This window comes from Acanthaster planci, linkage group LG14 (assembly GCF_054643075.1).
Source record: "Acanthaster planci isolate LZ-2023a linkage group LG14, COTS_SCS, whole genome shotgun sequence".
Taxonomy (NCBI): Eukaryota; Metazoa; Echinodermata; class Asteroidea; order Valvatida; family Acanthasteridae; genus Acanthaster; species Acanthaster planci.
This window is the reverse complement of record NC_141790.1, coordinates 6,455,052-6,481,055: the sequence shown is the minus strand read 5'-3', so window position 1 is coordinate 6,481,055 and position 26,004 is coordinate 6,455,052. Positions and strand designations below refer to the sequence as shown.

General features: G+C 40.9%; 1 protein-coding gene and 1 long non-coding RNA gene across 2 annotated transcripts; one reads left to right on the top strand and one right to left on the bottom strand.

The window, feature by feature from the left end:
- Nucleotides 1-11,088: 11,088 nt before the first annotated feature.
- LOC110985285 (lysosome-associated membrane glycoprotein 1-like) lies at nucleotides 11,089-16,719 on the bottom strand. The gene is made up of 6 exons (XM_022246214.2): nucleotides 16,445-16,719; nucleotides 15,671-15,938; nucleotides 15,323-15,410; nucleotides 14,486-14,696; nucleotides 13,379-13,558; nucleotides 11,089-13,073 (listed from the first exon to the last, which is right to left on the bottom strand). The coding sequence occupies exons 1-6, from the start codon at nucleotides 16,488-16,490 to the stop codon at nucleotides 12,886-12,888; spliced, it is 981 nt and encodes a 326-aa protein (XP_022101906.1). The 5' UTR covers nucleotides 16,491-16,719; the 3' UTR covers nucleotides 11,089-12,885.
- Nucleotides 16,720-16,723: 4 nt separating this feature from the next.
- LOC147796791 (uncharacterized) lies at nucleotides 16,724-25,617 on the top strand. Its single transcript, XR_015427742.1, has 2 exons — nucleotides 16,724-17,112; nucleotides 21,691-25,617. It is a non-coding gene; the product is annotated as an uncharacterized LOC147796791 (long non-coding RNA).
- The last annotated feature ends 387 nt before the right edge of the window (nucleotides 25,618-26,004 follow it).

Sequence of the window (26,004 nt, the reverse complement as noted above, 5' to 3'; positions counted from 1 at the left end):
TTACTATATGTCGTAAAAACTAATCATGTAAGGCGCATTTTCCAATCTTTTGGGGTGCTTAAATGTAAAAGATGACGAAAGCAAGACCAAGAAACCTGGATACCCAAATAACGCTTTTGAATGAGCAGCACGCATGGAGTTACTTTGCTAGTTATGATACTCTCACCGCAGATATCCTATCTCAATTTTGGCTACTCACTAATCAATGACGAAAGGCAAGGTTTATAAAACGACGAATGATGTTCAAACCTTAAACTAAGACTTGGGTCCAAAAGATGAAGCGCTGCGATAGTTCATACTGATAATAAAATGCTTGAATTCGCTCCCTTCTTGTTGCGGCCTTGCCATCTCTGTCTCGGTGTTCAGAATAAATGCGGAATCGACGTGAAGTTTTCATTTTTCACGGTATCGCAAAATTTGAGTTGTCAAATTTGCCTCTTGCTCCTCAGTGACGAAGTCACGATTAGGCTTTAATTATGTCATATTCTCGTTCACTTTAAAGAGTTCTTCAATTTGATGCAAACAATGACTGAAAACCGTTTAAACTCCACTTGGCTGACTCAATAATCCTTGGGTTGAATTAATATCACTTGAAAACTGTTTTTGAACATACCTTGGAAAAGATTTGAAATCATTTGGATTCTGACTTGAACAGGACTCGGATAAAAATTGACTTGGACTAGGCTCAGGCTCAGACTTAAGTCAGCTCGGACTCGCGCGAGATAAGAAAACAGTGTTTTCTTATCTTTACTTGAAATTGGAAAGTTTGGCAAGCTGTACCCATATTAAGGATGGCAACCCTATTTTAACACATTCTCAGACCTTTCCCTCTGATGAACTAACACGTGCCCCGCAGGAACTGTCTCTCGGTGGTTTGGACCCAGGACCAATACGAGCTCTCGACATGGCCAGATCACTGCGGGGTGCAAGCCCATAGCCTGCTAGCTGTGACCTATTAGCAACGAGCCATGTAACACGGGCAAATAATGAATTTTCATACATCTGATATAGAGGCTGTCTCTCACAGGTGCAGGACATGCCACAGTAGACGGCTGTTTTATGCACATATCAATAATGTAAACCACCATTTTATAACACTGGGCTGCTATGAAAAGGGTTTTTATTTGTGCCAGGATTTAAATAATCGTTCCAGGTTAGATGAAGAATATATGGAAAATATCAACATACAACGGATTTGTTCCTTTCTGAATGCTTTCTTCTATTTATGGTCATTTATTCTATGTACTAAATATTATTTATGTTATTAGTCAACAGTCGTCGAAAATTAAGCCTTTTTCGCCAGCTGCTTCGTGGTCTGCTATCGTTCGCAGCCGGTTTAATTTCCGGCCCTCGGTCTCGGAACGTTTCGATTGTATCACGTGCAGACAAGACCTAGCACGGAAGACAGAGCCTAGTCTTGAAGCCGAGGCAGCGAGTCGGCCCTGCTGCGGAGTTCACTTTGTACGCTCCCTTGATTAATTGGGTGTAAAGAGGGAGTACAGGCAGTGTCGTGGCAGGCTTCCCCTGTGACCAACCGTCTGTTACACACTGTGCTGCGCTCTCTACTCGAGTTGGTGAGGCAACACCTGGCTCATCGTTTTATTCTCCATTGAAGTCTCATTAGGTCACTCACATCCTAAAATATGTAAGGGGTGTCATCTGGTGATGGGCATAATACAGAGTTTGTTTGAGATGCCACAAGGTATATATGTGTAAAAGGAAAACGACGACCATCATTTATTTCAGCTTCGTGCAACGCAGTAGTTGAATAAAATGCATGTATAGGCCTACTTATTATCTCTTCACCAAATATCACAGTTTCAGAACCACCTCGCGAACACTGGAAGCAAATTAATCGGTAATATATACTCGACTACTTTAATTAGTACAATAAGACGTTCTGCAGCCGAAGCAGCCCTCATTTGGATGCACTGAAGAACTTTTCATCGCTCACAAGGAGCATATTTTATTTAAATAAAATCTGTCTGATTTTAGCGATTCGATGCGTATGACTCAAAGTCCTCTTTTACTGAACCGAATATAATAATAGTGTCGTTTTAAGCGGAAGAATGCATACTTTAGTGCAATAATAAACGAATTACACATGGCCGATATTTAGGAATTTCACTGCTGTATATAACCATAATTATGTGTGTATATAGGCCTACCCAAGGCCGGAGTGATTATGGGAAGGCCATGACTGCAAGGTAGCCCTCCTGACATTCACCCATCAATTTATAACAACTTTGTAGCTTTTGTACAATTTACGTTTTGTTTTACTGCAATGCTATTCGTTTACACACGCAACAAAATGACTAAAAGTAACTCACAAGAGCATACAAAGCCGTGATGTTCGTAAACAGTCCCCGTCTTTAGTATTGTCTATAGTCATAAACGTCGTGTTGTATGCCCTTGTCCTCAAGATGAAAGGAGTTTCACTTTGTTCGAATGCTGTGTAGGTCGTGTTGATTTCAGAGACGAAGCTTATAAAGCTACGGAAGAAGGAAACTAGAGTATGACTTAAATCATCATGTAAACACATCTTTGCCCCAGGGTATCTAGCAGTGCGTCATCATGATTAACACCTCTCAACCTTTTATATGTATTGGATCATTTGCATATTCAACCCTTTTTTATCACTATGCTAATAAGAAATTATTGGGTGCCTGGCAGTACGTTTGATCAGCATTCATTACTGAGTGTACGGTTTCTCATGCAAAACTATGGGTCAATTTGTCGTATCATGACGGATCTGTAAACCAGATTTTATTTTATAAAGGTTAGCGTTAACATTTCATTCAGGTAATGTGAAGAATCACATTTCATATCGCTATGACAAGAATAGAAAAGGGGGTTCTTCATTAGGCAAAGTGGACATAATCACGCCGTACCTCACAAAACGAAATACACGTTACAACTATCAGTACCAAATACAAGGTTTCCCCCACTGTTCCCTATCCAGTAAGGATATAAAAATGGGAGTTTTACATCCTGGAGGTTACCATTTGAAATGTAGATGAAAATGAAGCCTCTCCCAGGGTTACAAAAACACGTTAAAAACCTGACAATATACCCGAACTTACTATGTCCCGGAAACGTTTTTGTAGAATGAGAACAAAATTGCTGAGTAAGGTATTTTCCTTCCATTTGAAAGGGCGTAAAAGGCCCTCATTGGCCTCACAACCTTCGAGGCTCCAATATATCAAGAAATCCTCACTTTTTGCCCCCCACCGAAAAATATCGTGGCCCGAAAACTTGGTTTTGGATCTACCCTTGAGTTTGCATCTTAATGAGCGTGGTGATCTCTTTAGACAAGTTTCATTTGCAAAACAACATTCACTATTAATGGCAGCGGGCTTCCCTTAATCCTTTTTCGAGATGAACGAGGCCAGTTATGACAAGAAAGACATGGAATATCACGAAAAGATTGACCAACTGCCCATCTCACGACACTACAGAAATCAATGGGATTGTTCAAATGAGGGGGTGTTCTGTACAGTAGTTTGCAGGACTGAGGGCCCACGAATGCCGTTAACCTGACTAACAGATGTCTGTTTGTTCCATCATGCCTGACGAAGTTTGTAAAGCTGTGGGTGATTCTGTCCGACCCTGTGTGCGGTGCGGCAGGCGATTTTTCAATGCATTAGGCTGTGTTTGATAGACGACGAATGATGTCCGACCCACTGTCAACAACATTGGGGACAAAATACTATTCGATCGAGATTGGCCAGTAGTGACCACACCGTTGCTTATACTGCACCATGGAAACGATGAAAAAAAAAATGGATTCTTGAGTCCATCCCAGAGCACGCCTGCTTGGCGTTTATCACAATACCAGTCAATGGATTATGTTTGGATGGCCAGTCTAAACCATATTGAATGCGAATAGTTAACAGACCGTATTCATGTGTCGAGCTAGCTTTGAATTGAAAGTAAGGTAAAGTTTTCGTTTTGGGAACCTGAGGGTAAAAATAAATAAGTAAAATGTTCATTGCAAATTGATGCCAGACTACGTTTAGAATAATTTAAATTTTGTCATATGTTATATCTAAATGTTTGAAGTCATTTTTTAAAAAAATGATAGTGAGGCTTAGAATCCAAAATAGTCTGGCACTACTCCATTTAACATAACATTGAATATAGGAAACAAGATCAAACCTGGCTTTCCCTTGAATAAAGCCTCTGCATGCATGAAAAGTCACAAAACTGCACACAGAACCACTGTTCGCCCAAGTGAGGCCCAAGTGTGTCGTTCGTAATAAAGTATAAAAAGCAGCCGGATTAATTTTACTTTCTGAATTGAGCTTTATTTCCTTATGTTTATACTGTTAGTGAAATTTTGTGCATCAGAAATACAGTCCAACCTACCCTACTTGGTGTTCATATGAATCTAGCAACCGGCATAAGAAACCACTACAGCGGTGCAGTGCCTCGCTCGCGCGTATTGTGAGTGTAAAATGTTGTAACCGTTGATCTCCATAAAGACTCATGTATGGCGTGCAAAGTTAACATTTAATCCGCGTACACAGATATCTCTATTCCGAGACGTACCAAGTTAACATTTATTCCCCTAATAGAGATATCTCTATCAGGAATAGAGATATCTGTTTACGCGGATTAATTGTTAACTTCGCACGCCATACTATGCTCATGGACTGGGTATCGCGCATTGTTTGTGTACAACATGAGCAGGTGAACAGTGGTGGCGCACTGCGCTTCATGAGGGTGTGTGTACTGCATATGCAGTCTTTTTTACGTTCAGTAATTGTTTTTTGTTTAATGGGAAGGAATAAAGCGCCCCCTGAGAAGAATTGCCTTAAATCCATTTATTGCTAGATAAATAATGTATTACAACTTGACAAGAAACGCCAGACTAGTTAGAAATCAACACTCAAAGCTCCTAAGAAGCTTGTAAATGACATTGGTTGTAAGTCAACAACGACCTCTTACAACAAAAAATAAATAGTATTTATTGGAGTGGAAGTACTTCCTTTCCTCAAATAAGCACCAAGTTATCATTAAGAAATATACATGTGAACATTTATAACAAAAATAGAAATAAATGAAATACTCACAAGCAACATAGCTCTAATGAAAAGCTGGAATCGAATTCCTGCAATTTAAGGCCCTAGTCTAAAATAATCATTAAAACATATAATTCCAACTCTTAACAACAAAAATTCGAATGAGGCGAAACTGGAAAACGATATATTTACTGAGGCAGTTTTCAATTAACATTAGATGAAACTCTGCTAGTTTCAAATTGCAAGTTTTAAATATCACAATACATGTATTTAGATTTTAGAAAATTGTGGGATTTTCGTATCAAAACGCAGAACTGAGTTAAAGGTCCGTTGAGGCCATCATGAAAATATAAGAAAACTCACTGGAAACCAGACAGACTCTGATCTATATATTATTAAGATTATGCTGGGTGGACGAATGTATGTCGGTATGAATGGTTCATACATTATAAAGAGTTTGAGGAGCTTAACAAGTCTATCTCTGGTGGATAAACTAATGTATTTCTAGTTTGTACTGCATTTTAGACTTTGTGGGGATAAACAATTGTATCCCTTGTCCATACAGCATTACAGGGTTTGTCAGGAATAGACAATTCTATCCCTAGTTCTTACTGCATTACAGAGTTTCCTAGGGACTATCCCTAGCTAACTAATTAATGCAGTAAGAACTATACTAGGAATACAATCGTCTATCCCTAGCCAACTCTCTAATGTAGTATGAACTAGGGATAGAATCGTCTTTCCCTAGCCAACTCTCTAATGTAGTATGAACTAGGGATAGAATCGTCCATCCCTAGCCAACTCTCTAATGTAGTATGGACTAGGGATATAATTGTCTTTCCTTTGCCAACTCTCTAATGTAGTATGAACTAGGGATAGAATCGTCTGTCCTAGCCAACTCTCTAATGTAGTATGAACTAGGGATAGAATCGTCTTTCCCTAGCCAACTCTCTCATGTAGTATGAACTAGGGATAGAATCGTCTATCCTAGCCAACTCTCTAATGTAGTATGAACTAGGGATAGAATCGTCTATCCCTAGCCAACTCTCTAATGTAGTATGAACTAGGGATAGAATCGTCTATCCTAGCCAACTCTCTAATGTAGTATGAACTAGGGATAGAATCGTCTATCCCTAGCCAACTCTCTAATGTAGTATGAACTAGTGATGGAGTCGTCTATCCCTAGCCAACTCTCTAATGTAGTATGAACTAGGGATAGAATCGTCTGTCCTAGCCAACTCTCTAATGTAGTATGAACTAGGGATAGGATCGTCTATCCTAGCCAACTCTCTAATGTAGTATGAACTAGGGATAGAATCGTCTATCCCTAGCCAACTCTCTAATGTAGTATGAACTAGGGATAGAATCGTCTTTCCCTAGCCAACTCTCTAATGTAGTATGAACTAGGGATAGAATCGTCTATCCCTAGCCAACTCTCTAATGTAGTATGAACTAGGGATAGAATCGTCTATCCCTAGCCAACTCTCTAATGTAGTATGAACTAGGGATAGAATCGTCTATCCCTAGCCAACTCTCTAATGTAGTATGAACTAGTGATAGAGTCGTCTATCCCTAGCCAACTCTCTGTAATGTTGTATGAACTAGGGATAGAATCGTCTATCCCTAGCCAACTCTCTAATGTAGTATGAACTAGTGATAGAATCGTCTATCCCTAGCCAACTCTCTAATGTTGTATGAACTAGGGATAGAATCGTCTATCCCTAGCCAACTCTCTAATGTAGTATGAACTAGTGATAGAATCGTCTATCCCTAGCCAACTCTCTAATGTAGTATGAACTAGGGATAGTGTCGTCTATCCCTAGCTAACTCTCTAATGTAGTATGAACTAGGGATAGTGTCGTCTATCCCTAGCTAACTCTCTAATGTTGTATGAACTAGGGATAGAATCGTCTATCCCTAGCTAACTCTCTAATGTAGTATGAACTAGGGATAGTGTCGTCTATCCCTAGCTAACTCTCTAATGTTGTATGAACTAGGGATAGAATCGTCTATCCCTAGCCAACTCTCTAATGTAGTATGAACTAGGGATAGAATCGTCTATCCCTAGCCAACTCTCTAATGTTGTATGAACTAGGGATAGAATCGTCTATCCCTAGCCAACTCTCTAATGTAGTATGAACTAGGGATAGAATCGTCTGTCCTAGCCAACTCTCTAATGTAGTATGAACTAGTGATAGAGTCGTCTATCCCTAGCCAACTCTCTGTAATGTTGTATGAACTAGGGATAGAATCGTCTATCCCTAGCCAACTCTCTAATGTAGTATGAACTAGTGATAGAATCGTCTATCCCTAGCCAACTCTCTAATGTTGTATGAACTAGGGATAGAATCGTCTATCCCTAGCCAACTCTCTAATGTAGTATGAACTAGTGATAGAATCGTCTATCCCTAGCCAACTCTCTAATGTAGTATGAACTAGGGATAGTGTCGTCTATCCCTAGCTAACTCTCTAATGTAGTATGAACTAGGGATAGTGTCGTCTATCCCTAGCTAACTCTCTAATGTTGTATGAACTAGGGATAGAATCGTCTATCCCTAGCTAACTCTCTAATGTAGTATGAACTAGGGATAGTGTCGTCTATCCCTAGCTAACTCTCTAATGTTGTATGAACTAGGGATAGAATCGTCTATCCCTAGCCAACTCTCTAATGTAGTATGAACTAGGGATAGAATCGTCTATCCCTAGCCAACTCTCTAATGTTGTATGAACTAGGGATAGAATCGTCTATCCCTAGCCAACTCTCTAATGTAGTATGAACTAGGGATAGAATCGTCTGTCCTAGCCAACTCTCTAATGTAGTATGAACTAGGGATTGGATCGTCTATCCTAGCCAACTCTCTAATGTAGTATGAACTAGGGATAGAATCGTCTATCCCTAGCCAACTCTCTAATGTAGTATGAACTAGGGATAGAATCGTCTGTCCTAGCCAACTCTCTAATGTAGTATGAACTAGGGATAGAATCGTCTATCCTAGCCAACTCTCTAATGTAGTATGAACTAGGGATAGAATCGTCTATCCCTAGCCAACTCTCTAATGTAGTATGAACTAGTGATAGAGTCGTCTATCCCTAGCCAACTCTCTAATGTAGTATGAACTAGTGATAGAGTCGTCTATCCCTAGCCAACTCTCTGTAATGTTGTATGAACTAGGGATAGAATTGTCTATCCCTAGCCAACTCTCTAGTTTGTAAGTACTGCATTAATGTAAATAGTTTGCAAGGGATAAACAACAATCCTTAGTTCGTCCTGCATCGAAGATCTGCCAGGGATAGACAACTCTGTCCCTTTTTGGAATCTTGTTTTGAGCATTTGGTTGGCCTGCAGGACTTTCTCCTCGATTGAGGAATATGCAAGGGCTGTGTTATAAGCAACTTATTTGCATTTTGCTTTGTGTGGGAAACTTTTATCAAAAATTAATGGTTTACCTTTGGACAAATTATCAACTTTCAGAATTATTTGAAAAGTATGCACTAAAAATGATAAGTTTCATCGTAGGAATCGACAAGAGAGATAACTGTGATCTTAACTGAATAAAAATGTTATTTGAAAACGAAATTGTTTGTTTGCGTGGTGATGTTGTGTTTTAGGGCTTCAATTCGGAAAAAAACATTCAAGCAACTGTGGATGGATTAAAATAAAATTTAGCAGTATCTGAAATGAATAATACACTGAGTTAGAGACGGACAGTGTACAAGGTTAATTTTGGTCTCAATTCAAATATGTAAAATGTGAAATGTTGCTAACAGCATATATAACTTTTTTCGTGTTCTTGAGGAAGTTGAGAATAGGATGCTTTGATTGCTCATTTTCACCTCATATTTCACAAAAAAATAATCTTTTAAAGCTCCAATTCTTTATAAAATCGAAATGTGAAAATTTGCAGTTAATTGTGAAGGTGTTCCTCACTTTTTTTCTGGAAATGATGTACGTATAATAAGGCGCGATGTCCATCGGGACTGCATGCGCAGGTAACGTAGGCCGCTACTAACACTAAAATAGACTCTCCCGGCACTTTTACTGTTTAAAAGCATTTTCAGCTTGTACATGTACACAGGGCACAAGACACCTCATTTGTCTGGTTCCCAGATTTAAATGTGTAATATAGAAATAACGTCATCTGAAAAAGAGTGCCCAACTAAATGTATGGGTAACTACAGGGGCTCCTTTTCTGTACATATCACTCAACCGTGCCCCATCAAAAACACGTTAAAATTACGCACTAGCAGGATAAAAGTCGATTAAGCAAGTTTGGCAGCTTTTAGACTTCGTTTTATACCAAATAAATTTGTTTTATTTTGCCAGTGTGCAGGTCTACTGCCATGGGCTTGCTGACCAGAAACCGGATACTTTATAGCCCAACTGACGTACACATGGTCCCACCATTTTCCAAAATAAACCATGCTGTATTTGTTTTACTACACGGAATAAAATTACTCATGAGCAAATTGACGAAATAACATATTCTGTTATAAAATTACGTGCTTAGCAGCGCTGTTAAATCTGGATCTGGACAGTTTCTCTAAAAAAGCTCAACTTGAGCATCACTCAGAACGGAGCATGGAGGGGGTTGCTCATTCCAACTGAGGGTGACTTTGCAGCGCAATTTTAAAAGCTTTAATGTTGCCTATCGAAGTGATATGTTCTGGCAAGTCGTTCTGTTCCCTTGCCATCTTGGGAAAAAGGAATGAAGATTTGATTGTGACGTTGCCTGGTAAAATCAGGCGCAGAACGCTTGCTCGCACTAAGGGTGCGAATATTAATGAGCTCGCGCGCAGAAATACAACCATTTGGTGGAATACCAAATGGTTGTATTTCTGCGCGCGAGCTCATTAAAAATTTTGTGATCCCACGGGGTTTTTACAATAAGACTTTCCATAAGCAGGAAGCATCATAGAAATATTTCCATCAATCCCGAATTTGAGACTGATAGTCTCCAGTTCGATGTATTTCTTTCACAAAAATGTATGCTGCATTCTCTCTGCAAATAATGTGGCAAATATTTCAATGTTCTTTAAATAGGTGGCGCACTTCAAATTCATTGTAGGAACTGCGGCTTCACGACCAGCTGTATGAGGAAGTTTTGATGGCACTTTGGCGGAGTTCGGGCGGCTTGTTCTCGTTTGTGCACGAACAGCTCGATTTGTTGTTCATGGGTCGGTCGCTCGAACGCCGGGATTGTACAACGGGTTATTAACGCTGGTAGTTATTTGTGGCAAGCAACATGCAACATGGCAGCGTCTTTGTGCATTCTTCGGTAGTTAATGTTGGATAACTGGGCTAACTTCTTTTCCATTAGAAAAATTCTTTTCTGTCAAAACTTTCCGTTGTCGTCGGCTTTGTAAACCCATATTGGTACTTTTTGCGGCTGTTCAAAAATCAAATCTCACGAGCTTTCCCGTGTGTTCCTGTAAAACCCTGACGAAGAGGTGGTGTGTGAACCTGTTCCGAGAACAGTGTTCTTGGGTCTTGTTCCCGCCGTTCGAGCGCGAGCTAGTAAAATGGCTCTCGACTCAGGCAGGTGGACCCCAAAAGTAAAAGATCAACATCAAGCTCAGATATGGTTGTTTGCCCCTCATTTCCATTTAATTTAAATGCTCAATGTCCCTTTACTAACTTGCACGCGATAAAAATCCATTTTCTGCCAAAGTTTTGCCCGTGTTTGTCACGTACCTCCAAAGTAACAGAGCCAGACGTTGGAGGTGATGCCAACATTTTAAGAGAGGATTTTTAAGAAAGTGAAAGCGCTAAACCTTCTGAAAGGAACTACCACCTTTCTCGGAGGAGGGAGAAATCTTTTCGAATGAAAACAAAATGAGAAAATAGTTTGTAAAAAAAAGGAAATACCTTGACCCAAACTCCACGACTTATTTATCGGTCAATCGCCATATCGATCAACAGATCGAGCAACTTCTGATAGACAGACTGACCAACCTGCATGCTGAACATTTTTGTCAAATCCCGACCGATTGAAGAATCAGATATCAAGCAAAAATAATCACAATATGCGGCAAAGTTATATAGGCTCATATAATACGGTCAGTGTTAAGTAACGTAAAAGTTGAAGATTTATTCATATACAGTGTGTACAGAGGCAAATAACTAAAAATTTTACTTGTACATCAGAGAGGAATGTTGCCGCAACATTTGACGATCGGCACTTAAGTCATAATATTCATAAAAAGGAATATCTCATAAAATTTAAAATAAAATTTAAACTAAACAGGTGACTATGCAAAGTGCCAATTGGATGTGGACCAGTCGACATGTGGCATTAAACTTCTTGTTGGACATTTGGCCTACTGTTTACTATTCACTTTTATGTTAGGTCATTATATATTTCACACGGTGCTCCGATTTTCGAGTTCATATTATCTTAAAGCAACGTCCTTTACGTCTAGCACAATTTCTTTTACGTTTGAATTACCCCGATATAACGTGTTTGTATTGAAATGGCTGTCCAAATTAACGAATACTGCCTTTGTGAAGCAAGCACAAATAAAACCCCTCCACTTTATTCATAAAATTAGTAATCTCAATCCGCAATTTCGAATGGAAGAGATTAACTTTAGCCTACCAAGTACTACAGTACTATTAAAGTACAATGAATACAATATGGGCAATCTTTTCATCTTCGTCTGTTGAAAACGGCATTTTAACATTACGACTACTACAGCATTTAGGAGTAACGAAAATCCAGCTTATTTAAAAGAAAGCATATACCCATCTACATGTAATCGTCCACCACAATTGGGCTTTGAATTCACAAACAATGCATGTGACCTGTGACGTGTGGATTGAATAGTAAAATGTAAATGTGCACAATTGTCACAAATTATGACCTCGGGCTGTTGAGTTGTTCCTGGTGTCGACTCAATGCAAACAACAATCAAAGCGTAGGCCTACGGCATGAGAGATTTACGTGACAAAAGACTTGAACTTTAGTCAATGCTAGATTTATTTTCTATATGTTTTATTCTGTGAAATGTATTGCTATTACAGCTTCAAAAGGACTGCTAAAGACAGGCGAATGCATAGACTGAAGTCAAATTGGTTTGTACAGCTAACCCATTTCAGGAAATTGGCTGCAGATACTCATAACGCAAATGTATTTTTTTATGTCCAGTAAAACATTTGGACACTCTTCCAGCTAATACAGTTTACGAGTTTAGCTTCGAGAAAATTAAGAAGTGTTTTTGTAATAAATTTAAGGTTAGGGCTTACTTTGATAGTACAGTACTATAGTTCATATTCACCCAGAACTTGCTAATTGTATTGTGGAAATGCTACTGACATAAATAGGTTATAATGAAACCTAAATCGAAACTATTGAATGTTAGAATTTTCCAAAGCGCAAGGTACTCACTTTTAATTATATAATGATATTTTGGGGCTTTTTTTTTTAGCAGCGGCGTGTTTGTTACTTTGTTCGTCTTTCTGTTAGGGTTCTTTATTGGGGGGGGGGTTGCCATAGGACATTTTATGTGTCATAGGATATTTTACCAGTTGATATGTACCCACGTAGGGCTGGTTTTTACTTACTTGCTGCACGCTGATCATTCACTAAACCTAAACAATTGCAAAGGTTGTTTTATTGTACTATACGACTGATATTTCATGGCGCATGGTTTCCCCTCCCCTTGCATGTTTTTCCACTTCAGATGGAGCGTGTTTAAAGCAAACAGACTTGTCATCAAGCTGAACCCCAGTTCAAGTATCCAAAAAATGTGTTCAAGTTTAGCAATATTTAGGAAGAGTAAGCTTGCTTGCATTGGGACAAAATTCAAAAGAGGATGCATACCCCGGCCTTTCAGTAATTTTATAAGGCAGCAAGTATTTTCTTTAGTCCAGGCTTTTGTATGACTCACGTTTTTGCCTGTGCCTAATGAAATAGTACAATCCACCAATGACAAGGATAACACCGGCAACACAACCAATGCAAATGCCCACTATCATGCCAGTATTGTCAACTTGGGCTTGAGTTGTACCTGGTGGTTTAACAGTCGGTTGGTCCTCAATACAGACTTCCACTGCAAAATATAAGAAGGATTATTGTTGGTAGCTTGCAACATTTCAAGTACATTTTTCTTATAGTAACGTCAACTATGTTTAAAAAAGTCTTGTCATCAATCACAGAAATATCAATGAGATACAAAAGTTAGACAGCTAGCCAGTCTACCAACTAGCCGGCCTGAGGATTGCCGGCGGCCAGTGGGCAGGCCAGTCAGCCAAACCATTAGCCCACAAGCCGCCCACCCATCCATCCAGCCTCCCCGTACAGTCATAAGTCTTGCACAGAAAACCGAAAGAGACAAAGCAAGCTATAGTCATTTACCATCGCCAAAGCCACCCTTTTCGGCAGACTGATCGGCATACGGTTGATACATGATTTCCTTGATAGTAATCCCAACTGAGTCGATTTCTATTTGCCGCTTATTACACTTGAAAGTCTTGCCAGTATCTGCTCGAACATTCAAGATCTCAGGGTCCTGGAGTTGAACTTCGTCTATTTGACCTTCAGATAGAATGTAATAGGAAAAAAGATCAAATGTGAATTCCCATTAGTGTATTTCACTGAATGAAATTTTTACACCGACGACAAAGTTAAAAATTTATGTGCACGAGTCGTACGAATATGAAGTAAGGTTTGCCCCTGAATTCCCAATTTTGATCTGGTTTGTTATATTCCCATTTATCTAATACCCAAACAATGTTTCCTTATTTTGAAAAGTGTAAATCTTCATTATGACGCTGGAGCTTGAGGTTATGCCCTCTGGAAATAATGTAGGTTTCATTTTGCTTTTTTTACGACTTCAACATTATAAGCTATCAAACTGAATTACGAATGAATTACAATATACGAATTCGCTTTTTCCAAAAAAGCAACTGGCACTCTGACCAATTCATGAGGCGTAATATCTACAAAATACAACTAATTATAATGTTCTAAGCATTGGGTGCGAAGAAATACAACGTAACAATCACGAATTACAGCGTAGTCAAAATGAAACATAGCGATGCCAACTTTTGACGAAGCTGAAGTGTCTTTCCATTTAATATATTCAAAGGAAAATTCACTTTAAAAGTAACATATCCAGGGTGCAGAGTAGCAGATTGCAGCGAAATGGAGAATTTACCAGTTAGAATGACGGCAAGGAGATTATAAAATCTAAATTTGGAAGATGAGAATAATTCGTGAATGCAAACTCGGGGCGATAAAAGGGGATGATGATGTCGTTGAATACCGGTACTGTGTTACAACATGATCGTTGAATACCGGTACTATGTTACAACATGATCGTTGAATACCGGTACTGTGTTACAACATATTTCTAAGTCCAGAATTATACTTCACGTACTGGCGTTCCCTTGGCCTAATTTAGTAATGATACCAATACAATTGAGTTTTGACTGGGGCAAACATAAAATAATACTTTCTCACCCATTTTATCAGCATCAAGAAAAAATGGTTCTTCAAACTTCCATTGAAAGGTGACTGAGGTCATCTCGTACATCTGGTCCTCAACGTCAAAGTCCAGTCGGAGGTACCAGTCGTTGAACTCCGGATAAGTGACAGTAAAGTACCGAGCATTGTCAGTACAGTTTCCCATAGGAACCGAATTATCAGGGAAAACAAGTGATTTTTCATCTGTCTGTGTAAAAGGGATACCATGCACACGTGAGCAACACAACTTTAAAAACATATACGTGTGAAATAAAGACCCGAAGTAATAAGCAACTCGTTATGTATCCGCAATAAAACATGAATAAAATGTAAAGGATATTACCGGAAATGACAGTAAATGCTCGGTGAGGTTGAGGAGAAAGGTTCCCCCACTTTTGACCAGGGGACTGGCCATTTGATACCCCCAACACGCATACACATACACTTTGTGATGGTGAGAAACAAAAATAAGGAGTTTTAGGGTGTTATTATTTAAGTTCCACTATCCAACAGCCAAACTAAAAGCATTGAAAACTGGAGAACAAACGGTGCCGAAACGTATGACACACCACTTTGATGTAAAGTTAAACCACAAACATAATTACATAATGTGGTTCAAGTCCCCCCCCCCACTTCCCTCAATTGACAAATTTCCATGGCATTAACTTGTTAATTTTTTTTGGGGGGGGATAGGGGACATCTCCCATTCCTCTTCTCATTGGGAAGGACATACATCCTTTTTAACCAACAACAGACGGCGGTTTGTGATGATGATTTCGTTTGCCCTGTGATATTTTTTAAAAATTCCGTAATTGTGATCTGATGAACACATACCTTTCCTTCTGTGTTGTTGTATGTGATGCTAATCTCGAGATAAAATTGCATCAGTATGCATGTTCCATTTGTACCGTTCACTGCATATCTGTAGTGGTTAACGAAAGTATAGGTAAGAAGCATGACAGACACAGACGAAATTGGCTTGTACACCTTTACCTTTTTAAGACAAAGCTTACAATGCTGTTTAATAATCAAAACAATGACAAAAACCTGGGTTCGCTGAAATTTTTTGAGTAAATTCAAACATACCAAAAAACAAACAAACAAACACCCCAACAAACAAACAAACAAACAAACAAACAAACAAACACCCCAACAAACAAACAAACGATGTTTTACTGTTACCTTCCTACAGGAGCCAACGTTGATAATGGCAGAGTTGTGACGCCTGTTGTCCTTGATTCAGATGTTGTATTTTCCGTTGAATTCTCCGTTTTCATATTCGTACTCATCACTGTTATTTCCGTGGCTTCAGTCATTCTACCAGTAGCAACTATTGTCATGGCTACTGTTTCTGCAGTGGCAGCTGTTGCTTTGGGAGTTGTTTGTCCATCGAGAGTTGTTGCTTTTTCTGTTTCTTGACTTGTTGCATCAGTAGTCTGGGCTGACACCCCTGGCATAACACGTACCAGAACATGAAGTTGAGGGCAGAATACGCATGCTTGTGACTACAGATTTGAATGCTATGTGTGTGGGTGTGTGTGTATTCATTATGATAACCGCGATCACAAGAAAAGACTTATACAAGAGGACAAAACCCTTGGCAGGAACCCAATTTCAGTTGCCACTACCTAATGAAAGTTTGAGAAAGTCAAAATAGAAACAAAAGAAGCCATAAAGACAACATCAACAAATCTAAGGTGTACTGGAGATGAAGAGTCACAGCTGTCAAAGTCAGAGTCACTGTTTTCCATTCCAGAAAGCATTTTATTTCCAAATATAGGAGGCCTCATGCAACATTAGGCATTCAGGTTCTGTTCGGAAATTAAATCCCAAAACCTGCAAATTGATTGAAACTAGCAAACGGGCACTTCGTTTCATTAAGGGGATATTAATTGGCGCGGCATGTACCACACTCAATTCGCAGTAACGTCGGTTCAATTTCAACTGAAAACTTACCAAGACCAGAAGCAAGGACAAGAACGAAAAGCAGTAACTTCATCATGATGGCGGAATTTACAGTGCTTACACACTCAGAGTAAAATGGCACTGTCGCGCTGTTCTCAGCTTGTTGCAATTCAGATATCAGCTCAGTCACATGAATATTACGCTTTCTTGTTTGTCGTTTGTGTGTGTTATTTTATCTTCATATCTACGGAGTTTGGACTTATCGCTGGTCAAAAATATTGACACAGACCTACATCAATCACCAACGAGCCGTGCAAGCTTGCTGCTTGCTACCATTTCGACACTGGGTTTAATAAAGTGCTATAAATGCATGACAATTGAAAGGTCAAGAGAACACTATCGACAAATCTCGATGGAGGAAGCCGTGGGTAACTGCATATTAACTGCAGACCATACAAGTGATAAAACAACACCACCGTCACCGCCGACAGCAACAACAGGTGGCGTCTGGCGTGTGACTAACAATCATAGGGTCGGAAGTTCGAGTCCGGCAGCTGATTACATGTTGTGACCTTGGGCAAGTGTTTTCTCTCCTATTTGCCTCTCTCCTCCCTAGAGTATAAAATGGTACATGAGTGTGGAGATGGTTGTGTTTGATCAGATGTTTGCGCCATAAATGGCAGCAGCGAGCTGCATTCTCCCAAAGGAGCTGGTTTTAGGTATGTTTGTGGCCAGTAATATGGTTTTATTGTACGCATTGCTCCAAAAATCGGTTGTGGTGCATACAGTAAGGAAAAATAACAGTTGACAACACACCGATTTTAACCAACAGTTTTAGCTCTTGGATCTGCCAGTACATGTTCATCAACTGATGTGAGAACCTGACGGTTTATTTGAGGGAGATGAGTTCAAGTAAATGTTGAGGAGCACAGCTGAGCACAGTTGAGGAGCCTGCACGGCTCTTGAATAGAACATAGATTAGGAAGAACATTTTCTTTGATAGCGGAAGCCAATGTATCTCTCTCATTACAGGTGAAATATTATCTAACGACCCACACACAATCATGCAACCACTGGTGCATCATCCGCAGACGAAATATAGATCTGAGGTTACTGAAAGTCCAATTTAAAGGGAGTTGCACAGTGATTTAACTAGGTGTAAATTTCTTGCTGGAATGGAGACACCAGCATGTGCATACTTTTTTATTCAGGGGCACAGAAAGCCAATGAACTGCTGCTTGTACGGCTTGGACCTCCGCTGAGCCGGGAGTACGTTTTCCTACGCCGTGCTCCACTCTCTTGGTTATTCCACTAAAAATTGCAACAGCCCAAATTTTAACAAACGGATGCATGGATAACCTTCTCTTGGTATATTGTGACACATAATTACGAATTATACGAATGTTGCTAGCAGGGAATTAAATCAGTACTTCTGCACAAACCAGAGATTTGTTCCTCCTTAATTAAACAAAAGATCAAATACAAGTCCGCAAGTGCAAGCAGAGTTTCAGAGACTCATGGTCCATGATGGAGGGGCGTGATGATATGAAATCAAGGGCGGATCCCTAAGCAAACATTTTGGACACTTTGCCACGCTACCTTTTATGGCCTTTCCTTGGAGTGGGGCTACTTTTGGGGGCTTTTTACTCGCTCGGGGAAGTAAGAAAAGTGAAACAATCGCATTTCTCCAATTTAATAAAAGAATAATCTTTGCTCCCTTATGGCCCCGCTGCCTCTCCCTGAATCCCCCTTGGATCTGAAGCGAGCAATCAGATCAAACACCGAGTATCAGAATCTGTGTAGTTTGGCTTTGAGACGAAGAAAATTGCAACCCATTTAAGATTGACGGTAGTACAAACAATCTTGCATGTCTTCAAATATGAAGGATCACGCGACAAGGAAACTGGGCAAGTATCTCTGGGTATCATCAGCGAGAACTGGATTTTGAGTCTATATGGCGATGGTCACCTTAAGGCAAAGCATACCGTGAAGAGAACAAAACCCAGGACGACACTTCGTAGGAGTAGCAGAAGGAGTGTCTGCCGGTTTGATTTACCATCAGTAGCCACTTTTTGATCCCTATTTACAAGATATGACTTGTAATGATCCATTGTAAAGTTAGGTCAGTGGTTCCACACCTATCGGCTAGACAAAGAGGTAGAAGTTGGTGATCAACCCTGTCGAAGGAAACAGACAGCCGAGAAGGGCAAGAAGAGCATTCTGATGTTTGCCAATGCAACGGCTTGAGACTGTCAATTTCAGACTCCGACACAAGCAGCCTCAACGCTGTGTCTACGTGCTATCCTCCACGTGGCTTAAGACTTCTTGAGGGGCAACTATCCTTGGTTTCCCTTCTCTCCCTCTACCTGTAGCTTCCATCCATGCGCTTTATTCTTCTCCCTAGGTAGCATTCCCCATAATCGGTGGAATAGACACCTCGTGAACCTGTCTCACTTCATAACCTAGTCTCTGTTGTCAAGACCTTGCTGTAGATAACTTGCCGCCGCGAGAAGGTGCTGTTACGACGAACTTCTATCAGCATAGACATGCTTCGAGAGATGGGGTAAAACTGAACCTCTCTAATTTCCCGAGGCGAAGCCAAGAGAAAAACTATGGAAGCATAAAGTGGTATCTCGCCCCGGCGAGTTATACGCTTTTACCGCAGTGTATTGATATTAAAGCCCGGTAAAATATCAACAGTCTCATAAGTCTTATTCAGCGTGTTATCGTTCTCAAATGTGTTCTTAGGGCGGGAATCAGCGAGATTGGTTTTAGATTGCTTCGGCCAAAAGGAAATCCTGCTTTTCAACAAGGAAAATCTCACTTTTGTTCTCGAATTCCCAACGTTCTGTCGGGTACACAACTTTTTAATTCCCTTAAACTTTTTTCCCAAATGCCAACCAATGCATCGGCCAAATAGGAGCATGTAGAATCGAAGCTATATTTGAACTTTTCGCAGGCACACAAGGGCAATGAAATAGATTTAAAGCAAAATTTAATACGGGTGATTCATAATATCGCGCATCCAAGAGTTTGTAACACGTTGCCAATCACAATGCCCGAAATCTGTCGACCCTTTCCAAATGCACATTGTGTCGACAGATTTCGCGCACTGTGATTGGCCAACGTGTTACAAACTCTTGGGGGAGCGCTAATGTGAATCGCCTGTATTGAAAAACTTATATCATTGGGACAATTAAAGCAAAATGCCACTGTTTGTAACTTTAACTTCTCATGCAAACACCAAATATTACAGACTTGCCAAATTATTAATGACAAAGAAACCTATTTAAGCAAAGCTACAGAAAGCAGCAGTTGTTCATTAGCATAAATAATGATAAATGATAATGACTTACATTGTCATCCGGTAGGAACAGGTCCCACCGGTCAGTGCCCCAACGAAACTAGCCCAGTCGCTGGGCTAAATACATCCATGCTCTGCACCAGATCAGCCTAGCCTAGACAGGCAGGTCAGAGCAGAACCGCAGGAATTCAGCCGCATCAGGGGTCACGACAACAGCCCAGGGTCCGCAGTCCCACAGCGGTGTCAGCCTCGGCCACTGTCCGGTTTATGTGGAGGAGCAGACCAGTCGAAGTGCAGGCCCAATGTTGGCTACGCTGAGAAGTACACTGAGTATACTCCCCAAATTAAATGAGAGTAATGAAGGGATTCTACGATCCTTAATTCCGAAATGAGGAATCATCTGGGAGTGTACTGTCTGGTGTTTAGGCTAACCCACATTTCAAAGAAAGGAATGCAATCTGCACGCATATAAGGGGACCATGTTCAAGTAATCGTCAGTTGGGGAGGCGGGTAAGGTAGCGGTTCTTTCCTCACTTTGCACCAATGAGGCCTGGTCAACATCACAATCGATTTGATTAACTACAAACTAAGTATAATTCTTACCTCGGATTCAACAAATAATTCGAGCTATTCTTTCCAAGATAGACACTGGATCTGTCCGGTGTCCTTTACACTTTTAACTTGTATTTGATATTTATTTAGTTCTTATTTTATCATGATTCTATTTTTCCTATCACGTATTCTTTGTTTCCCTTTTACATAGAAATACATTTCATCTTTCAAGGCACTTGTGTGGCAAAACAGTAATTATTAATTATTTACTCAACAGTCTTTCCTAAGACAGAGTGTGCAAACATCATTTGTGGGGCTTCTTCCCGTATATTTTTTTTATAGAACTTGACAAACGTAATTACGTGCGTCGTCCGTGTTTTTTTGTCACGATTGCGCAGTGGTATTTTTAACTTTGACCCTTGATCGTTTCACATGTACATGTCCTTGTTCGATCGATCCACCATGCCTGACTCTCATGATGTACATGTATTCGTTTTTGCAGTTGCGCCGAACTCCACTTGAAAGAAAAAATAATATCCTGGCATCGGTTAAGTAACGTGTATATGAAATAATACCATTTTTTGTTACATAAATAAATTGACAAAATAGACTTTTGTAAGGGTAGATTGTTTTTCTCGATAACTTAGTTACTCTAGACGTAACCTTACTCATTAACAGCCTGACTTTAGGTCTATCCTATGTAATATTTCTGTCTGTCCCCGCACGATATCCCACAGAATGGAATGTAAATAATAAATTATTTACGATGTTTTTAATAGTTCTCATAAGAGACGAACTGATTCAACATTATTTTGAGGGCGGGTATACCTATGATGAAATCTGCTGTATACTCCAAATTAGTTGCAGGTAGGCTCACAGAAGTCTTTTAAACAGTAACGTCACTTGTTAGCCCCATAGATAATGCTGATATGCAGGACAATCTGTTCTCATTGGTCTATCCACCATGGAATACACACCCACAAAAACCAACACGTCACATTTTCTGAAACTTAAACCAAGTGGTAATTGTCCCCTAACAATACATTTAATAAACAGTTTGTTATCCACAGCACGTCTAGTATTTCTGAATTCCAAGGTGAAATTAAGAGGACAAAATGGAATATCTGTATCGGTTGGTAGATTTCTTTCTAGAATTTGATGAAAACAAGTCGTCACGTTTTTACAGTATGCAAATTAGAATTAGACTGTGGATAAGTTGGCCTGAACATTTTCACTGAAAATGTTTTTCCCCAAAAAACACTTGGTTGAATTCTCAGAAAGGCGACATTTTCTTGTCAAGGGGCAGGGGTAGTCTAGCATTATTGGCATTAATTATGGGACTAGTATTGCAGGTGGGACTTGCACTTGCCTTATTTTGAAAATATCGTCAGAAGTGAATGAAATCATCACATTGTCATTTGTTCAACCCCGACTTTTGCAGGTCCTATGCGACCCATTTGATGGGCGACGCACGACGGACGACGCACGACGGGCGACGCACGATGGGCGACACACGACGCACGACGGAAAATGGCATATTTGGAACTGGTAAATGGCAGAATTGGGACACAACAAAAAGAGAAATGCGACGGCCGACGGCAGATATGGAATTCCATAGTACTTGCCTCATTGGGAAAAGATCCTTAGAAGTGAATGAAATCATCACATTGTCATTTGTTAAACCCCGGCTTTTGCAGGTCCTATGCAACCCATTTGATGGGCGACGCACGACGGGCGACGCACGACGGCAGATATGGAATTCCATACGCATGGAATATCTTCGAAATCTCAATCGAAGGCAGAGACTATTTCGTAAGGAAAGTTAAGGTTCAAGTCGGAACAAGTATAGATTAAATCAACAAAGGAAGCGCGAAGATAAGCTTTCCGTGCTGGGACAACCAGTGCAGAAGTTGGTACTTCTCCTGGAGATCAACAGCACCTGATTGCTCCTTCCCCTTTTCTTGTGCCAATCCCTTCACAATCAGTTCATAACTTATAAAACGGGTTTTGCCCTTACCCAACGTATATATTAATAAACACTGTATGCTCAGTGCTTGTCCGAGAGCTTGCGAAAAAAGTCACAAGCTTACTCCGGTGGGACTCGAACCCACGACCTCCTGCTTACTAGTGCAGACGTCTTAACCACTCGACCACCGAGCTGGCCGGGGTCGGCTGGCCGGTCCGAGTCAGGTGAAGCAGCGGGTACCACGAACTATTTTCAAGATGTATTTTTGCGTTGGGGAGATGATAATTTATAAAACGGGTTTTCCCGGCCAGCTCGATGGTCGAGTTAACATCATTTGGATAAGAAAATACTATCATCAATTTATCCCATATACGAAAGATATCATTTGTATTATCAGATCACTTTCAGGTTGTCGTATCTTTGGATCATAGGCCCTATGTAGAGTTTAATCGGTTACACACTTTATTGACAAATACTGTTAAATTCGTGCTTTATCTGGTTATGTTTTAGTTTCACGCAAGTGAGCTGTCGAGTTATATTCTGTTCTTTGTTTGTAAGACACACGTGTGTTAGACTGTGATTTCCAAGGGCTAGTAAAGCCTCCAATGCTGGTCAAAGGCGTGAGCGGTATGACACGCAAGTCTGTCTTCAGTCTTTGCATAGTGCTTGTTAATTTATTCTTGTAGTTTCACCCGTTTGAGTGACAAGCTTACATTATGGATACATTCTTACGAATTTTTGGTTAATCCTGTCATGATTGTCATTCAGTGGAAGAGCATAAGCAATTATTAGCTGTTTAAATAATAGTTTAACTGCTTTTATCTGTTACCAGTTTTCACGGTGATTTTGAGTTGCCACAACTACTCCAAACATCAGTCGAGACTAAGCGTCATGATTTTTATTGACCAGCCTTTCGCCCACTTCAGTGCGCTAAACCAAGTTCGAGGATGACGTGCAGCTCAGTCCCTTACGCTGTACATCGGATGACGCTTTCCTCAGGATGCAGACGCTTACGTCACTGAGAGTATGCAGCTGCACGCAAAAGTGCTGCACGACAGTGAGACCGATGTAGCAGTCTCATTTATCTGACGCGCTCGTTTCTTCCGGCGTGCTAATTTGTCCGGTTGCCTACATACGCGCGCTACGGTCCCACATTTGACGCGCGCTTTCGCTTAGGCATACGAAGAAATGACTTTGCCGCTTTTGCGGGAGAGATCTCTGAGTGGTACGTTCATTATACATTGGGTGCGTTCGATTAGCTTACACGTGTAAGTCAAACTTACAAGAGAGCGTTCGTTTAGCCATCACGTGATGTTCGTGCCTGCCCTGGTGTCAGCCACCACTACCCCAGCTGGCGAGCGGGTCTCTGGAGGCTGCCCGAGTGTAATGACGTCACTGATGGACTGTTCGAGCATGGACGTACATGATGGAACGAGGCGGGGACTTGACCTTTTTCCCAGAATGCCTTTGAAAACATACTGTAGCGTTCGATAAGCCTCATTTTGAGGCTTCCCTTGAGTGTAACACTGGTGTGTTCAGGGAAGCTAATCGAACGCACCCATTGTAAGTGTGGACGTAGGAGAGGTATCCTCGGTCAACTGGTACGTTTACATGTGCAACCTCATGCTCATTGGTACGATCTTGCAGTGTCAGACGCTCTTTCCCAACATGCCTTGAGCGACCTTAATTCGAACGCTCACGCAGCCCATGTAGTCAAGATTGTCAGGAACTCAGCACACCCATAAAAGTGAACAAAGCTCGGCAGTGCTGGGTTAATGCCCGGAAATCCGAGCGTGCCGGATGAATGAGACCGTTACAACCGGGTGTTTGTTGGCGCACACTGCTCAAGTGTTCCGCGGAGTAGTCACCAAGGCGACGCTCGGTCTCTCCCATGTACAGTTTGCCACAGCGACGACACTTAATGCAATATTAAACCACATTACTGATGGATCATGTATGATCCCCACGTACTGGGTAGGTGCCGCAGGGGCTGGCGACCGACGGGCTGTTAACTTTGTAGGGGCAGGTGTTACATCTGGGGCACTGACAAGGGGAATTGGGTGCCTGCTTGTGACGGTGAGGCAGAATCTAACCGGGATCGCACAACCCTGTCCCGAACGGTCGCGCCTATAAAAATGCACAGATCGTGATTTCGGTGAGAATGGAAGCGGTGGCTGCATCATCCCCGAGTGTACGAAAATGTTTGAGAAGAACATTACATACCGAAATGTTTCGAGGGTGGTATGTGAGTGATGGGGGACGCGATAACGTTGCTTGGCTACGGTGAGTTTCAGAGCCGTTTCACTAGAGGGCTAACCGCGCTCATGAAAGAAACCCAGCATTTCCTTACCACGCGCAGAGAACTCCTCATCGCTACTACAAATCCTACGCAGTCGAAGAAACAGGGAGTACGGGACGGATATCTTGCATTTAAGGAGGTGAGACAATTGGTACTTCAGGAAGCTGTAAGAATCTGTGGGTTTGTAAAGTACGGTTGTGTGCAATTGAGGAGCAGATGCTGACCTGGTATCAGGGCGTCCGGCCGTTAATGTACCGACGATACATCGTTGATAATTGGTGGTGCTATCACCGGTACGTGTGATGACATTGTGAATTTCATAGCGTTTGAGGATGTTTTTCACCCAGCGCTGCGCTACACATCTGAGGTGTCGCAACATTCCGTTACCTTCCTGGACGTGCGCGTCCAGATTTGTGCGTGAAAACCTGGCAAAACCGCGAAACGGTTTTAGGTCTATAACGGAGATCAATGCTGCATCCCGTGGAAAGCGTTGTTAGGCGTAAGGAACTGGAACAGCGCGTCATCTTCGAACTTGGATCAGAACGCTGCATTCAGGTGGAATGAACGTGGATTTTTCTGCGTTCATTCAGAACTGAATCTGCTTGCCCTGACGAAGGTACCCAGTTACCGAAAGCTCGGTAATAAGATAATTCAGAGAACTGGTTGTATAATTTTTTTTCCAATTACAAGGGGATTCTATTGGACACTTTCTAAAGGAATAGGCCTTTGAACGGGGTATTCGGGAAAATGGAAGTAAAATTTTAGACGATATCGTTTGAAATCCATCACATGTTGACTTGTTTTGACTCTCTGAATAAAAAGGTATTTATGAATTGGAATAAATATATGCTTGGCAGGTCATAAACATGCTCAGGAGACCGAACGCTGATAATACCTTCTCCTGCGGTTCGGACATTAGTCGCGTCCACTCTCCTGATTCGGGCTGAAACGCACGTTTAAGACCGGCCAAGCACATATTCATTCCCCTAATATAATGTATTTCTTAAATGGAACTTTCACTTGTATCAAAAAAGGTAATTTTTGAGATGAAAATTGCCTTTAGGATAAATATTTTGTTTCATTTCGTTTACCTGCAATCGGTATTTCACAATAGTGCGCCTCTAAGAGTTTGCAACGCGTTGGCCAATCACAGTGCGCGAAATCTGTCCACCCAATGCGCATTTTGAAAGGGTCGACAGATTTCGCGCGTTGCGATTGGCCCACACGTTGCAAACTCTTGGAGGCGCACGATTGTGAATCGCTCACGTTTCCTTTTGACTGTGTCGTGCCAACTTTGTTGCCCGGGTTTCTGTGGCGACGGTCGGTGCGTGCTGCATCTCCAGGATCGAACGTAAAGACTTTTTTGACTATACACGTACCAAACTCAATGGACAAAATTTGAATTGATCGCTTCACTCGTTTTTTTAAACGGTGTGGAAAATGGTCATGTTGAAAGGAAGTGTTAAAGATGGGTGTTTTACAAAATAAAT

Coding starts and splice junctions, on each gene's coding strand:
- LOC110985285 (XM_022246214.2), bottom strand. CDS start 16,490: ATGATGAAGTTACTGCTTTTCGTTCTTGTCCTTGCTTCTGGTCTTG. Junction 14,697..15,322: donor ACAACAACACAGAAGGAAAG/GTATGTGTTCAT, acceptor CCTTTTACACAG/ACAGATGAAAAATCACTTGT. Junction 13,559..14,485: donor TCTTGATGCTGATAAAATGG/GTGAGAAAGTAT, acceptor TTCTATCTGAAG/GTCAAATAGACGAAGTTCAA.